This window comes from Hermetia illucens, chromosome 4 (genome assembly GCF_905115235.1).
Source record: "Hermetia illucens chromosome 4, iHerIll2.2.curated.20191125, whole genome shotgun sequence".
Taxonomy (NCBI): domain Eukaryota; kingdom Metazoa; phylum Arthropoda; class Insecta; order Diptera; family Stratiomyidae; genus Hermetia; species Hermetia illucens.
This window is the reverse complement of record NC_051852.1, coordinates 28568725-28587062: the sequence shown is the minus strand read 5'-3', so window position 1 is coordinate 28587062 and position 18338 is coordinate 28568725. Positions and strand designations below refer to the sequence as shown.

At 41.4% G+C, this 18338-nt stretch overlaps 1 protein-coding gene across 8 annotated transcripts in view; it reads left to right on the top strand.

Annotated features, from left to right (window-relative positions):
• Window positions 1-18338, top strand: part of LOC119655840 (potassium voltage-gated channel protein eag) — a 274252-nt gene that overhangs the window by 253172 nt on the left and 2742 nt on the right. For all 8 annotated transcript variants that reach the window (XM_038061951.1, XM_038061949.1, XM_038061948.1 and 5 more), the window contains 5 exons: window positions 1356-1702; window positions 1760-1918; window positions 2076-2148; window positions 2864-3063; window positions 3122-3374. In XM_038061951.1, coding sequence (XP_037917879.1) covers window positions 1356-1702; window positions 1760-1918; window positions 2076-2148; window positions 2864-3063; window positions 3122-3374 — 1032 coding nt within the window. The remainder of the gene's footprint in view (window positions 1-1355; window positions 1703-1759; window positions 1919-2075; window positions 2149-2863; window positions 3064-3121; window positions 3375-18338) is intronic.

Sequence of the window (18338 nt, the reverse complement as noted above, 5' to 3'; positions counted from 1 at the left end):
CCGTAATTTATTGAGCAGGATTTGATCCCTGACCAGACGGTCGCAATTTTTCTTGCTAAAAACCCAAGTCTCCGAGGAATACCAGTCCTCATGGACTGGCAAGATCATTGTCTTGTACAGGATGAGCTTTGACCCTATGGTGAGACGTTTCGAGCGGAACAGTTTTTGTAAGCTGAAATAGGCTCTGTTGGCTGACAACAACCGTGCGCGGATTTCATCGTCATAGCTGTTATCGGTTGTGATTTCGACCCTAGATAGGAGAAATTATCAACGGTCTGAAAGTTGTAGTCTTCTATCTTTATTCTTCCCGTTTGAACAATGCGGTTTGATGTTGTTGGTTGGTTGGTTTTTGGTGCTAACGTTGCCACCATATATTTTGTTTATTTGCACGTCTCGGGTCGTTCTTCCCATGATGTCAATATCGTCAGCCAGGCCAGTAGTTGGGTGGACTTAAAGAGGCTCGTACCCCTTGCATTTACCTCAGCATCATGGATGACTTTCTCCAGGGCCAGGTTAAAGAAGATCCATGATAGGGCATCCAGTTGTCGTAGACCGTTGTTGATGTCAAATGGTCTTGAGAGTGATCCTGCCGTTTTTATCTGGCCTCGCACATTGGTCAGGGTCAGCCTAGTCAGTCTTGTCAATTTCGTCGGAATACTTTCTATCAGTTTAGTTAGTACTGAATTCTCTCATGGCCGTGTACAGTTTTACCCTGGCTATGCTATCATAGGCAGCCTTAAAATCGATGAAAAGATGGTGCAACTAATATTAAAACAGTTTTTCTATCGCTTGCCGCAGGGAGAAAATCTGATCTGTTGCTGATTTGCCTGGAGTGTGGAATTTATTCCCTTCAAATGTCTTCTATCTCAGTGATTTCATCGAGATCTTTTAATCCCAAAGCTATTTCATGAGGTAACTGCTACGCAATCATGGTCTCTTCTCCCAGTAATTACTTCTGCCAAGTTCTGATAGTTAGCAGTGATTTCTTCATGTACATTTTCAAGGTCGAAGAGCTATTCCTTCTGAAGTATCTTGATCCTTGTGACACCATCCTTCAAGTCGGTTGATTTGGTGCGTGACCTATATTTTGCCGGTTCCTTTGTCCAGATGTTGGTTTCCACTTTCTTGGCTTCTCCCGGAGTTTGATTGATTGAAGCTTCTGTATTTCTATATGCATTTCAGACCTCTTTTCGGATCCATCCATGCCTACCCTGCTTTTCGTAGCACTTTTTGTTGTTCCACATTTATAGCCAATCCTTCGTCACCATAATGCCACTGTGGTCCAAGCCACAATTGCACTGATACATTAAAAAATATAAATAATTTCGATATAATACAAATTTTCAAAATTTCAGTTTTAAATTTTCACACAACATTCGTTGGACCGGGTGGAGAGGTTGTTAGCGACCCCAAAGTGATACGAATGAACTATCTGAAATCTTGGTTTATCATTGATTTGCTCAGCTGTCTGCCTTACGATGTATTCAATGCCTTCGATCACGATGAAGACGGGATCGGTTCCCTTTTTAGTGCACTCAAAGTAGTGCGTCTCCTGCGATTAGGACGTGTTGTACGAAAATTAGATCGCTACTTAGAATATGGTGCTGCCATGTTAATTCTATTGTTATGTTTTTATATGCTAGTAGCACATTGGCTGGCGTGTATATGGTACTCAATAGGGAGAAGTGATGCCGATAACGGGGTGAGTATGGAAGTCCACTCACCAGAATAGGTGGCTTATTGAAAATTCTAATTTCAGGTTCAGTACAGTTGGCTCTGGAAGCTGGCAAACGTCACCCAAAGTCCTTATTCGTACATATGGTCGAACGAGTCGAATGGTCCAGAACTGATCAACGGTCCGTCCCGCAAGACGATGTATGTAACCGCTTTGTACTTTACAATGACATGCATGACTTCGGTAAGTGAATTAATTAATTCATTGATCACTCTCGCTTTTGCACTGAATTCTGGACTTGGTATAATCACAAATGTTAAATTCATTTTCATTCATTCTCAGCAAAAGACTCAATACAATTATTTTCCATGCGTATCTTTTTGTGCGGCCACATCCACAGGTTGGATTCGGAAATGTTGCAGCCGAGACGGACAATGAGAAGGTGTTCACCATCTGCATGATGATAATTGCAGGTGCAGTGTTCGACACGTTCCGTTGCCACGTCCAATTACGCTTTCAATATGCTAGATACAATGAACTTATAAATGCTATATTGTATCAAAATGATGATACACTTTCGGGCTATGTGATAAAGATAGTGTACTATGTGTGTATCTACTGCGATTATGTAAAAATAATAGATAGTCTGGCTTTGATGTCTACATATCTGTGTGTGAAGTCACCTTTCGTAGATTAGATTTTGTTCTCGATATACAAATTATATATGTTTTCATCTGATTACTCTCTCATTGTTCAAATATACAAACTCATTCAATTACACACCTAATCCCTTTGTATCTATAGACACACTCGCATTGCATTTCATCTTCTCAACAAAAATTATCGATATTTCGTCAGATTCTAATTGTCGCAATCTATCTTTTCTTCAGTTTTGAATGTTCACATACTCACTGAACCAGACTCTACACCTGTTCACCAGTAACTCAGCAAAAACTATCCAAAACACAATGAAACCAGAGTATCTATCATTTCATAATCAACGTAAATCATGCATACGAGCCCACCTTGGTATTGCTTTACTCAAGAACCCTCGCCGCTGTCCGGAAACAGAGTTGAGTGTAGGAATACCGCTATAGCATTTATATCTTCGCCAATATGAAGTTATCGCTTATAGCAATAGTTGTTTCAATTAATTTAAACAAAAAATCCAAATTGTTCATATTATAGCCTTGCTTTATGCCACAATCTTTGGTCATGTAACAACAATTATACAACAAATGACTTCGGCTACGGCTAAATATCATGACATGCTCAACAATGTTCGGGAGTTTATGAAACTTCATGAAGTTCCTAAGGCATTGAGTGAAAGAGTAATGGATTATGTGGTATCCACGTGGGCTATGACGAAAGGGTTGGACACCGAAAAGGTAGATTCATTTTCAGTACGTTACGATTCACAAAAGTTCCTATGATTTCTTCAAACAGGTACTGAATTATTGTCCGAAAGATATGAAAGCGGACATTTGTGTTCATTTGAATCGGAAAGTATTCAATGAACATCCTGCATTTCGGTTGGCATCAGACGGATGCCTAAGAGCCTTAGCTATGCATTTTATGATGTCACATTCGGCACCAGGCGATTTACTTTATCACACTGGTGAAAGTATAGATAGTTTATGTTTTATAGTGACGGGAAGTTTGGAAGTGATACAAGACGACGAGGTTGTGGCAATTTTGGGTAAGGACATTTTCATATGTATTTTATTTTTCAGGGTAAATCGACATTAGTTCAAGTTCAAGTCAAAACCACCTGCTTCAGCAAAACTACAATTCGGAAATTAAGTCTCGACGTAGGGCCAATTATCAATTACTACTTGTGTTGTTAGCCTCATTCTTCAGAACGAAGATAGTCCCACTACCTTTCCACAGTTTTCCATATAATTCCCAACGCCAAAATACGCTCCAGTAACAACTGGCCCTGGGCATGGTTTTTAACTTCGTTTTGTGCACAACGAATCTCGAACATTCATAAGTAGCATGCTCCGTATCCTGATAAATTTGCCTAATGGTATCGCTTGACCCACACACATGGGAATGTACTCAATGTCCTTATTGTGAATCATCCCATCTCTTTTGCCAGTCCAACACAGACTTATGATATGTCGATCCTGGTTGACCAAGATGTCAGTGGAAACCATCGCTGATATCATTTTACTTCTTTGAATTCTGTCCAATAGATCATGCGCCTACCTTAAAGTAGAAAGGTCACTTATACTTAGTAACCTTTACGTGAGCAATGTGTTATCGACAACCGGCTTCATCGTTGCACTCTGAAGATTTCACAGGAAATCCTATTTCTGGTTGGCCGTTACTCGTAGATATTTTAGGGTCAATCTTAGACTTTACGAAGATTTTCTTTATTCGTTTAATAACTACCTTCATTTTATACTCCACAAATGCTAGGCCAGCATTTCCTAATCAAGATTTAAGCTTCCAAAAGCAAAGATCCATGTTTTCTCTAGACGTAGTGCTACGATAGTTACTCCGATGTGATCTGCAAAGCCAATGACAGCTACACTATTATTATCTACGAACGAAGAAGAATCCTTACTGTGAATCATAGTCACTCAGAATGCCTACAATACTCCTTTCAAGTCCTCCCGCTTTTCCACAGGATACACTTTGAAATATGTTTGTTTGGTTCTGACTGGAAAAATTTGATGTGTTTAGAAGCATTAAGGCTCTGCCACCTGTCATTATAGGAAGATTTTCAATTAGTTTTTGATTGTAGCATTAGCCAATGCTACTGACACCCTAATTGCTGGTCCTGGTCTTGACATGTAGTAAATTGTGCCCTCATTGCTAAACCATCCCAGATTTCATTTCCCTCTACACCACAATAACCAGGTACCAAGAGTAGTTCCACCATACTGAATCTAGAAACAGAGTTTAATGGATTTTTATATTCGATTTTTGAAGTGGTCAACGCCCTCAATGTTGCTTGAATATCGCTACAGATTCCGATACGACTGCCCTTCAATGGCTCGTCAATCACCCAGGTTGCCGTCCTTAGGATCACATACAAGTCACCCTGAAAGACCGTTGTATATTGTCCCAAGGAAAAAGGCCACATCCCGTTTTTATTCGAGATCACTTCCAGACACTTCACTTCGGAGAATTGAAGGGTTGTACCCTTCTTTCCTTTCCTTCTGTAATGCCTGAGGCACCAACTGTCAATTAAATCAACAGCACGTTGTATATTTCTACACACTGTTCTGGGATGACGACCAACCACTGGCACGGCCAGACGCCTTCTTGTGAATGTGACGCTCAAGTAGTCCCTACAAACAGTGTAGCGAGAATGAAATTAAGCTGATTTGTCTGAAGTTCACTAACAGCGATCTTTCCTAGACTTAGTCATATGCATAAAAGTAGCTTAACCTTCTGTCAAGATTTAGGCAGGTAACCCAGAGTAGGACATCCTCGAAAATTATTTCTTAGAGGCTGTTCTAAAGGCTCAATGCCTTCCTTTAGCATCGTTGGATTGATGCCATCCATACCAGGTGCTTTAAAGTGTTCAAAAGATATTATAGCAGCTCTCACCTTTTCATTGATAACAACCGCTACCGTCGTGTTCCAATTCCCCGTGCAACACTTTCAAGTTGCAAAAACCGCCAATTCTCTCCCTCCCACTTCTGCTACCTGTTCTCCTGGAAGTACACCACTTCCAAGGTAGTCTGGATAGACTCACCTTTGGAGTTCGTGAAAGTTCCATTGGGATTTCTAAAAGAGTCCAACTTGGCTGACGAATTCTCTCCAAGGACTTTGTACAGTCTAGAAAACTCCCTTTCTCCTTCTAGTTCGTCACAGTTTGCTGTAAAGGAGTTTCGCTTCGAGCGTTTTAAGAACCTCTTATATTCGCGCTATAAGTTTCGGATGTCCAATGACCAATCTTCATTGTTCTTGGTTTTACAAGCACAATTCAGTCGTCTGGTTGATTTCCTGAGTCTTTGCAGTCCTCGTTTCCCTCATGGAACCGTTTTACCGCATTCGCATCGGGAAATTGAACAATCCTCTTTAAACCACTCTAAAACTGTGCAATTCTGAGTGTGCAATTCATATTCTGTCGCCAAAGGAGTCCTTAGTCGCCCAAGGAGCACTACCTTGTTGACAGGCTCTTTGGACTTGGTCCAATCCATTTTCCTAGGATTCCGTCTCTGTTGTCAGACAATTCTAGGCAACGGTGATCTGAGAATGAGACTTCACCAAGCACTCGCCAGTCTCTAATCAACTCTAACAACTTTGTAGTGGTAGGTCAATTACTCAATTTCTTCTTGGCCCCACGCACGTAGGGGCACACCCTACGTTCGCGGCCATCAGACCAGCTGAAGTGATAAAATCAAACAGCTTCTGTCCTCTAGGATTTCATTTGCTAAGTTTACTCAACAAATATACTGAGCGTTCGAATCACAACCTATTAAAAGTTCAAGACCACTTCATTCTACATACGCTATCAGATCCCTTAGTTCTTGCGTCAGCAGAGGATACAAAGAATTATAGGGAAATAAGCGGAGGCAACTATGACGTTTCTCCTCTTGCCATTAACTTGGTATTGTAAGTTGACCTAGTTGCGGTCAACAAAATTGTCTCATCATTGTTGCCTCTAATAATTTTGACTTCAGGACGCAGGATCTCGGCCTCGAAGATCTCTCATCTCAAAGTTTCTAGTCCCCTTTACTGAACTAATACCACGGATTCTTAAACGAACAAATTTTACAACGAACCCATGGCGCTTGAACCAAATACACATAAGGATAGTCCCGCAACTTCGTCAGTCCTACTGACAGTTTCTCTGGATATCGCCACACTTGGTGGTGTAGCAATGTCCATGTTCTCATTCCCAAGAAACTTCGCCTTTGTTGTCGTCGGCTGGAAGCCCATCCAATTTCACGGTGTCCGAACTGCATGGATCTGTTTCCGCATATCCGAATTACACCAGTTGCGTCCACATCACCAGTTTCCCTTTCTTCTGCTTTTCCTGGTAGAGGCGGAGGAGGTTCTGACAAGCATGTTTATAGTCTCTCCTTCTTTGCGGCTGAAGTTTCCTCCTGCCCAGCCTTCTTCTTCCATGTTTTGGAAAAGTTAGGCAACAGTGTCACCGACATGCCAGGGAGTTGCTATACAATTCGTTCTGGCTGACCGCGCAATAGACATCGAGTGCAGGTTTTCACTGAAGTGGAGAATCTGTCTTGTACAGGTTTCTCCATGAGGGAACATGAAACTGGTGAACCCTCCAAAATCTGTGCCTCAGCCACGACCTGATTTCTCAAAGTCGTGGGTGAATTCAAAATCTTACAATCGGTTGTTTCCATCTTCATGTGTTTTTGGGCATCCTTAGTGTAGTAGTAAACTACCACAGGTTCCCACACCCCGGCAAGATGGTGTCCGAGGGGGAGCATTTTATTTTTATGTATTGATAATATATCTATTGATAATATTTCCCAGTACAATCTAATTCTTGGAGTTGCAGATTTCCAAACTTTACTGCTACCCAAACGTCAGCTACGCCTCGGATAGTGAATGGCGTCACAACTACAACCTTTGGCTACCGAAAACAGACTATGGTTCATTTCTAGAATGTGGGCAAATGGTGGAATTCTGGAGAGTACTCCTTTTTCTCTTGCGGTAGTGTGCTTTTGTACTCCGGAAAATCAAGTGGTAGCAAACGCGAATCCAGTGTGGGATTGTTACTGAAGACTACCTCAAGACGTGCTCTCCTAACTTAGGAGCCGGTTTCCAACAAGTTTCTCACTGCAAGATTCCAGTCCAAGTTAAGGAGTATCACAATTATACAGCGCTATGCACCACCGGAGATTTGCAATATAGTTTAGAAAGATGCTTTCTACGAGCAGTTATACACAATTCAGAGGAGACTTTCTAAAGGTAACATTGTGATCGTAGTGATGAGTGATCTGATTGCCAAGATAGGCTCTGACTAGACTTTACTTCGACATGTGATAGGTAAGCGCAGTCTTGGCGACTGAACGACAATGATGGGAAGTTTGTGGATTTCCACGGCTTCCACTGTCTCGTCGTTGGTTGCACATTGTCACACAAAGCCTGCCGTAAGGTCAGCTGCGTTTTAACTTCGTTACGCCCACTTGCATGTTGCATCCGTCACTTCTCGGAGGGTTGGAGGGCTGCGACACCTCAAGTTCAACATCGACCACTTGTATAACGTCGTGCTGATCAGACTGCAGATACACTGCTCTTCATCGTTTTCGAGAAACCTTTCCACAGAGTGGAGGGTGATATGTAGACAGGGAGGCATTCCAGAGGAACTAATAGCTATTATCCGAGCGACATATAGTAGCCCAAAATGTCACATACTGTATCCAGGGAAAATCTCAGAGGAATTCAAGGTCTAAATCATTTTATTACCGATATTGCTTCCTTTTATAATCGGTGAAGTGGAGAAATTCTTCCTTGAAAACCTCGACTAAGCTGGTAAGCTCTGTGTGGTTTCCAACCAAGCCGTGGACCTTGTCCAAGTGACTCTGGATTTGGAAAATGAAGTGAGTGCTATCTTGCTGATCGAGTGGCAGATAGCTTTTACGATCCACCTGAAAATATTGGAAGCCGCATTAAAAACGTTCTTTCCCGTGGGTAAAGAAAGAAAGTTGGACACCGTTTACGCCGTCACATAAGAAAAATTATTGTAGTGTTGGTCGTATCGCGATATGGACCGTATATCTCATCACAAAAGAACTTGCTTCATCTTTGCTATCAACGCTCGAAAATCACTGGGCTTGACGTCCACCCCGCGAAATTGTTCATTCCAGCTTCTACAGTTTCTTTCAACTTATATGAAAGTCTTGGGAGTGAATGCGAAATGCGATCTAGAGAATGGAAGAAGCGGATGCCTGTTCAGATGTTTTAGAAAAGTATTTGACAGCTTCCCACCTTAGAGAAGACAATAACTGAAGCACATTAAGGAACAAACCAAAAATAATCGATAAGCAGCAAGTTGTTTTCCGATTTGGATTTGCCTGCAGTGGCTACATCAACACCTTTCGGATCATTTTGGGATAGTAATCGGAGTTTAGATTCCCGTTTCACCTGCTCATCATATATTTAGAGAAGGTTTGCTCACCGAGTTAGCTCTACGATGAATAGCATCTACACCATATTGGCGAGAAAAAGCTGGCGTGATTTTTAATGATTCAGTGGTAAAGTCAGCCTGTGGATGTATCACTGGACAGCAAACTCTCGAAATACCATACAATTCAAAAGCACTAGTAAAACAATTTGTTTTGACCAAGAAAACTACTTGGAGAGCTCTTTCCGGCATTCCATCCAATTGCGCCTAATACGTTGGTAAATATCTCCTGGTTCTCCTTTAACCACAACTCTTTGTCTATTGCACGGACTTGATTCCAAAATCGTTTTACTATTGGCGTTGCCATTTTCTCCATTCGCACTTACGAGAAAGATTTGTGGTTTTGCCCGTGGATGTAGTGCTCACTTCTGCGACCATCCACCCTCCTGATCAAAGAGGCGCTAACATACACCCCGAAATGTAGTCACATTTCCAACGATGGCTTAGCTTTGCAAAAACGTGAGCCAGGATTGGGTTCCTTCCCTTTTGAAGCCCGTCTGAACTAAGATTTCCTGAATGCACCCCAGGAAGACAACGCTTTTGCCGATCTCATCTTTGACGTGTTTATGATATTTTTCGATTAGAAATACTATCAAAAGTTGAGCAATCAGTTTTAGGTTACGAGTATGATACGGTATATCAAGGAAACACAACATGCTCTACGCATCTTTGTAGGTATCTAAGAAACGCTTCATTTGCAGCAGTACACCCTGAAACACTTTTTTGCGCATTTGTTAGATGTCCATTTTACAACTTGTAATCCTTTCTATATTGCACTTCAGGTGAAAATTATAGGTTGGTAGTGACCGTTGAATATCCATAAAAAACAAACGTACTACCATATCAACACGTCACGCTTTTTTTACAAATTGGGTATCTGTTTTCTCCAATGATATTACTCGAAAGAGATGTAAGTAGTGGTTATAAAAATATGTGAAGTGGTATTTACTACTCCAAAGATTTATTTTTGAATAAAAAAGGCTTGTGAAGCTACTTAAAAACGTTGTTTCTTCATTGTGAGGCTCCTCTTGGTTCATCTAATAAATACCATCCAGAATCTCCCTCTCCAGCATACAACAGTAGTCGCCATCATTGTTATGCTTCAATTTTCTTAATACCTTCTTTCCACATTCTGGATACCTTGATGGAAACATTCTCCTTGTTCTTCCCCAGGAAAACAGTCCAGGTGAGATTGGAGAAAATGTACCTTCTAGGTTCATGAGACTAGCCAAATCTTGAAAGGAAATTAACATTCATCTGACTATATTTTTGTAATCTGGATCTTTATTGGTAAAGAAAAGTTTCTCTGCAATATCCTTAAATGCGAACCATCCTTCCCTCTGGAATTCTGTCATGATCCGCTAGAAGTCTTCCGATATCTGGCCCAACAAATATACCTTCAATTTCGACTCCGATAGATCTGAAAACTTTTTAGCCAAGTATTTGAAACATTCTCCATCTGTTAGGAGCGAGTGTTTCATGGAGCCTAGTTAATATGAAGGGGAGGAAAGGGAATTTTTTGTGGCGGTACCAAAGTTTTTTCGCAAACCATTATTTTGTCTTACCATAAGCACCCTTGGCTCCCGGCTCTCCATTGACCAACGATTTTTTCAGTCTCGGCTTTCCCATAGACATAAAAAGCAAGGACATTTGGTGTAACCAGCTTATTAACCAAGCAGCACATACATGGTCTTTTAATCACCGCACATTTGCCAACCTTGATCTTAATATTTAAGTTTTTGAGGAATCACTTCCAAATTCTCATAGCGCTTTGCTTTTAAGCTGCGCTTCGATAAATCCATAATGAAATGCCTTTGAATGGATTCACACTGAATTTTAAATTAAATCATCAAACCTTTAATGCTTCTATTATACAAAAAAACTAGATGTCTGAACCATCAAAAAGACACACCAAGTAGCAATAAAGTTATCCAAGTAACTCAGCAGCATCTTTGGGAGGATCCATATCTGTCACCAAATGATTTATTTGTTCTTTTGGAGAACAGCTTTGCTCTGGTGTCATTTTCAGAGTCAGAGCTTGAACACCAATCGTCCTGAGGTTGCACTTCACCTTTGTCTGAGGCTTTGACACTGGTGTTTCTGCATCATGAAGAAGAGGACGATTAGCTGAGAGGAGATTAGGTACAAAATGTAGTAGGCAACTTACATGTAATAAGCATGTTACGTATACATGAAAACTCACGTTTTTGCCAAATGCTTCATTCAGCTCTTTGCATCTCTATCATAATATCAAGTTAGAAAATTAACTATTATTTTTCCCTTCTTATTTACTTATGGTTATGGTTCATTCAGAAAATGCGTTTCATATGGTCAAAATATTACAATATCAGTAAAGATATTATGGCTTAGACAAGGGACAATCGACCAAATCTGAAATCGCATTTTGTGGAAAATCCTAACGTCTTAGATATTTTCTAATATCATTTTCGTTTTCAGCACATCAGAATACATAAGAATCAGTTGAAATTATTCAAACAGTTGCAGACCTGTGTAATGAATGCCATCCATCCTAGCTTGAGTAAATCCAATCCCTAAGTTTCTATCTGATATTCAAACTAGACTATGAAGGTTTCTGTATGCTCCCAGATGATGGTTATTCCAATTTTAATTTAAAACGCATTGTACAAAGCCAGGTCCTTGGTCACTTAGTAGTAATTCAAATTCAGATAAAGAAACCTTATCTGTGCCTCCCGCTAATCGCTAATCGCTTTCTTAAATGCCCGGACCTTATGCTACTACTTATGATGTGGGCGATATCATTGTTCTATATTTCTTTAAATAGCAGATATTTGATATTTGGATCTAGAGAAAGCGTTTGACCGTCTGCCACATGAACTCCATGCTAGTAAAACAACTCATCTGGTATGCTCTACGGTAACACTTGGTGACACAAGAACTCGGGCACTGGGTCCGACCGCTACCACGATTTGAAAAGTAAATTTCGAAGTGTGGCGTGTTTCTCTGTTCTTGTTCATCAAGAAAGCGTCCTCTCACCACTCCCCTTTGATCTTTTTATGGGCACTGCCACACGGGATTGAATCAGATTGAATCTAAATAAAACTGAATTGATTGATCCTCCTGAAACAGGCACCATCATTGTCAGCGGCAGTCACCTGCCCAGAGCTGAGCGATTGAAATATCTCGGGTCAATGCTATCAGCCAATGGAGAACTGCGTTATGAAATTGTTTCACGCAACCTGGATGAAGTGGCGTCCCGCAACTGGTGTTCTTTGTAATCGACGCATCAACGAACGTTTCAAATCTAAAATTTATCGCAATATCGTCCGTCCTGTCGTTCTCTACGGTTCTGACTATAAAAGGCAATGAAAGGGTCTTGCGATAATGGAGGTGAAGATGTTGCGTTAGACTAATGGCATCACACGCCTTGATCACAGCCGAAATAAAAAAACATGCAATCGATATGGGGTTGCACCGATCGTGGGAAAATTACGAGAGAGGCGTCTTCGATGGTATGGTCAAATAATTCGGGCTAACGAGAATTCACTCGCCAAGATTGGTCTGATCATCGAAGTCCCTGGTAAGCGAAAAAACGTCCGGCCGAAATAACGGTGGTTTGATATGCCAGATGGGGATTTCAAAGCATCGTGAATGCATCCAGATCAGATTTTTGATAAAACGACGAAACCAATCACGAAGAGCCAAACCCACTTGACAAAGGAAAAAGAAAAGGAAGAAGTGCAATTTTTAATTATGTTGTCTTTCTTCCCCCGTGCACACTCGTATAGTTTCTCGTAGTGCAACACCATTTTAGCGATATCTACTCAAACTTCCAGTCAAAGCGATCTTTGCCCACCATAATGGCTTTTCTCGGCACATGGTCGAAAGGGCTGTTGTGATAGTCTAAATAATACTGTGTGGATTCCGTAACTTTATTAAAATCGAATCACACAGCAATTGTAACCATACGACTTCAAAGACTCCCAAATCTCTGCTTTGGTAGAAATTTCGTTCAAGTCCTTGCATTCAATCACCATTACAACTTGACTCATTTTTACCTAACATAATGATAATTCGTTCTTATTTTCTGAAAATTGTGGGACTTATCTTCGCCGAATTCTAACTCAAGCAGTAAATCACGTAGCCGCATACTCCTAATACTCTCCCTCTACCTTAGCCTTTGCACAACCTCCAACGAGGCTGATCGCAATTTCAGCATATTTCTCTGGATAAACAAATAAACCTTCTCAAGGTTGTCCTCTTAATTATTTCGGTGATTTTGTATTATATTCCGGAGTTTACTGCAGGGATTTTAATAAGACTACATTTGTTATTTTCGGGGCGCTGGTATTTTCCTGCCTCGAGGGTGCTCCATTGTTGGATTATTATCACTGGTTTGCAGGCCCGACGAAAGGCGAATGCAGAGGTAAGAATCAGAACGGGCCGGAATTTGACCGCGAAGCCTGAGCATACATTTCAATGAAAACAAGAGGTAATACAACAAGGGGCGTGTATAATTTTGACTTGCGCCCCGATTTCCACATAATTTTCACCCCGGGTCTGGATTTTTTCTCTGAGATAACGTCGTTACCTCGTGTTGATTTTCGTAATCCTCCATTTTTGCATTGCAAATTCTTCAGTTTTAAACAACAAACGTATTCTTGGGTTTACCATGCGATCCACACTATACTTGAGCCACGTCTGGCACCAAATTAAAGCACTCATTAATACCCTTCAAAAAAGGTAGCCGGTTGCATTGTCTAAGCAGAAACTGATTTGGTCATTTCAAACTGGTTTATCGTCTTACACACTCCCTTGCTCTTACAGTATTGACAAATCGGCGAATTAGGGTCTCTCATCCTTTACCTTTTAACCATGCTGCAGATGTGATAAAATATGAAAAATTTGCATTGCCGTTGCCAAAATTATAATTGAAAACCCACAATGTTCTGGAACTAGAACATAATTCTTGCCAAATCACCAAAGCTTTTGGATTTTGATAGTATACAGCAAAGGATAACTTCCAAGGTAGCCTACGTTTTACGATGAATAACTTTCAATTTTGGAATAATTTCCTCTTTACAAAGAGGCGGGAAGACGAGAAGAGCGTTGACTTCTTTCAAGCCTAACTTATTCGGTAATAGTCGTTGCGAATTTTTTTTTTACAAAAGCGCTACAAGTCGACCTGCATCCTTGGCTCCCGAAGATTTCGCTTCTATTATACTTCTATTGATTTTATGGCCGCGCCTTCCGATTAAAAATATCTGATGGCTTTTAGCTAACGTTACCAATTGAGTTCTTCTGTTAATCCTCGGTTTTACCAATAACCGTCGACCTATCCCTATTTTTCCTTTCAGACGGCTTTCATATTAGTAGGCCCCAAGATGCAAATATTGTTTGATGCAGATAGAAAGTGCATAATTAGTTACACACCAAACTTTTGAATTTCCAAATTCGGAATCATTTGGCAAAGGTCTATAATTCAGAATGAGGTAAAGCTGATATCAACGGTGCATGATAATTGATTTGCTTCACTGAAGTCTTCCCAGCAAGGCAATATGAAGCCTTGGACTTTCATTTCCTCCAAATGTTGTCAACAAGGAAGTATATATATAAAACAGCTTGATCAATTTTCTGTGCTCGTTTTAGTTGTCCCGAGTCAATTAATCTTCTTCATAAACAATATACCTATTCCTCTATCTGGTTGTTCTTGGCAAACATTCTCCATATGCTCAAAACTAAATCATAGTTCCACATATTTTTCACTCTTTTCCTACACTATTAATACAACTACCGGGTGATTATGAAGTCTTCAATCCTATTGTCCTCACTGCCTCGTCAAACTTCATCATTTTTTTTAGCGGATGGCGTCATTTCTTAGACCATTGGTATAATGGCAATATCAAATTGGTTCCTAGAAATGCATACCTATCCCTTTTTGAAGTTGTTACAGCTGCTCATTGCTGCTCTCTTACCATTTCTGCTTGAGTCGAGTAAACTTCCCGGAAATCTTCTGAAAATTTTGAAAACATATTAATGCCAAGATTGTCATGAGAATCAGAAACGGAACTTCAAACGTCAATATATCTGAAAACTACCCGATTTAGAAATATAAAGCTGAAGAATTTACCACTGGACTGGGACTAAATAATGGCCAAGAGTTTTGATCCAGGATGCTGGGTCGAAGGAGGTTTGAATATTATCATTGTTTGTTTAATTTTCAGGAAACCCTAAATATCCCTCCAAATAACGATAGAAATACTCTCTTTCCAACTCCAAGGTTTTCAAGTGCATTAACTAATTCCTTAAAATATAATCTCCATCCTCCCCTGGACTTTTAGCGTCTCATAGAGCAGGGAAAGGACATTCCGATAATCCCTCAATACCCCCAAGACATATTTTGGGACGTGGAACGATTTTTCCAATGTGCCTAGCATATCTCTTCATCTTACGGAGCGTAATGAAGTGCACAATTCATCGAGATCGGCGGCTGTGTGCCCTGGCTCAATAAGCCGCATCCACGATCACCGTAGATCTCTCTGCTCTGAACCCGAACTATCCATCTTAGGATAAGTTCCCGGCGTCATAGATCGCTCCAGCGAATCTACTTCTGGTGAACTTTTCGAACACTTTCCTGGCCATGTCAAGCTTACACGCTCAGAGTCTCCTTTTCCTTTCCTGACTAGCACGAACCTCACGACCTTCCAGCAACAAGGGAAAATGCTCTCCTTTAGGCAAGCGTTGAACACCCCGAACAGTAAGTCTGGCCGCTGGCGGGACAAGATTTGGTAAACTTCCGCCAGGATACCATCAGGACCTGACGCCTTCTTATTTTTAATAGTGATAACTGAGCACATTTGTTTTGAACAGGAAGCCATCCCGTACACAATGTCTGGGGAGCACCCCAGATTTTCCGGGTAGCAAGTTTATAGTCATTTACTTCGTTGACTAGGTTCTACTAGCCGCGTGCTTCACTTTTATTTATCCAGCCGGGGAGTCTCTTTTTAGCTGATCTAGTCTCTGCCTTTATGGCGCTTGCTTCCCCGCGGGCATGTAAACGTTTTATCAAACAGCAAACCTTATGACACTATTGTTGTTGTTGTATTGTTCGCTAATCAGCACTAGATCAGCTTTTACCTCCGCAACTTGCAATCGGTTACAATCCGGTGCATGTTAATTTGTAGGAATATGCTAGTTACGTCCTAGCCCTTCCTAGTTCCGCCTTGAAGACTAGACACCACTCCAAATCCGCACTATGTGCAAACTCTTCACCTTGCAGGTCTTTGCTTGGTCAAATACTTGACCGTATCTGCAGCATGTTATCCTCCTACCAGGTCAAGTTTTCATCGTGCGTTCATAGTCCAGACACTTGTAAGACTTGATGGGGGTTATCCGAACTCGTGCCCTGCGTACTACCCATCCAATTCAGATTTTCCCGTTCTTAAGGAGTTTCTTCGCATATTACTCGGTGACTTATCCCGCAGCGAATTTTCGGTCTCGAGCATTCACGGAAGTGATACCTTTTCAGATAATCAGCCTTTATGGAATCCTCCATTTCAACGTTTTCTGTGAGGCAGTGAAAATCTAGACTAGAAACGGGTGCCTTCTCCCTCACTAGTCTCTTGACCACTTAGCAGAACATACTCTTCCTAGTCGTCTTCGGATCTAATTCAACTCCGCGATCTTTCGTTTTCCATATGCAAGACACTTCTGCTCCATTACCTTCGCGTCCTCATCTTGTAGCGGATTTCACTGCGAACCTTACCTTCCGTTCCTAGTCCTTTCTATTACTGGTTTCCTAGCCTCCTTGTCTTTGAACAGATGGGTTTCTGACGGCGTACCATTTGTTCCTCATTTTACCATTTGTTCTCCAGTTTGCTTTGTGCGGGAAGTGTGGCTATTTTACCTTTTCACGCGTATTTCGCTGCTGTCCATGCTCGCTTATAAAAGGAAACGGGGTCTAGTAATTCACCCAGTTTCATCAGTCTGTTTTTCACGGCTGACGTTCTTCTGGAGTAACGTTGCGGCCGCATAATCATCACCACTGCCCCACATTTCCTGATAAGCCTTTCCTCCTTTGCTCTTGCTAGAACGGTCAACTGCTCTTCCACTCGGTTCATGTCCGAATCCACTTGCTTACGCCTAGCGATTTTGACTCAACCTTTTTCCGAAACAGAGGCACTGCACTGTACTGGAGTTGTCGTCCCCGCATCGACAGCCGCGCCACTTTGAAGGAATTCCTCTTTTTTTAGAGTCTCGGTGCCATATCGAGTGTCTCCCTCCCTGCCACTTCCTTTGGACGCTGCGGGGAGCGACGCAGTTAGCTCTTCTTTCTTCCCTGATATTTCGTCGATTATTTGATTTTTTTTATCTTTATTCTCCATAGGAATTTCACCAGCGCATCGTGCGCAAAGCAACGGGCCGCAATAATAACGAACAGGTATACCCTTGGGAACAAAGCCCCTACCCCAGTTCGCTGAGGTCTGACCTACGCTTAGCTGATCCCCGAACTCATGGACCGATCAGCGTTTGCTCGGGGCAACGATCAGGGTCTCGAAGGGGCTGACACCTGACCTACTTTCGCACTAGGACTATTTTCCCATTTTCAGTTTTTTTAGCTTCTAAACGTAGGAATTATACCACTCCTACACTCGCGACATAAAAAAATATTTGGCGACGCAGTTCGCAAAGCTGATAAACTGGACTGTGAAGATTTTCTTACTCATGATACCTCTTCAAAGAATGCTTTTCTTCAACGATCATGTGGTCTCATCAACCGACTCAACCGTGGCACGCATATTCGAATGCCGACATCAATCGATGCATACATATTCTAATGCCGTACCACCCTTAATAAAGCCATACCATTTGATTGCTCGTGAAGAATCTTTCAAAAATGTTTGACCGCATTCCACCTTTTCATATGCATTTCGTTGCAATGCCACAGCACCTTGTCTGTTATGTTAAACTTCTCTTGCATGATCTAAAAAGTGGAGTTAGAAATGCGACGTTATCAAAGGGACGTCCTCTCGGCATTTCACTTTGTTTTTGTCCTGAACGGCATAGAGGAACAGCCCCAAAACCCTAGGCACTGCTTTACGCCATCTAGATCAGATCGCCAAATTTTAATTAATCACTCCATCCAACTGAGCCATAGTCTAAAAAAAAATCTGACGAATGACCCTGATGAAGTAGCTTCCATGACATAGATGCATTAGCAAGCACTTTCAATGAAAAAATCTCTGGCCCTGTCGCTTTCTAGTGCTGCAAGCACCAAAGGATATCGAAGACCACGAACAGGGCCTGTTGGTTATGGAAACGGAATTAGCGACTAAACTCGCGACATTCTTTCTTCAAGTAAGCACGTCTTTCGAGTCTACATGGACTAAGCTTATACCCAAGGGAACAGACGAACTCGACTCAAGCGAATTGACCCCACTGGGAAACGGAATAAAAACTAAAGAAGAACCAAGAATATCGAAATGAATTGCATCTAATCAATAATGGATGGCCATATGGTCATATCGAAGCAAAGAATCCCGTGGAATCTAGTCTAGTCTGACT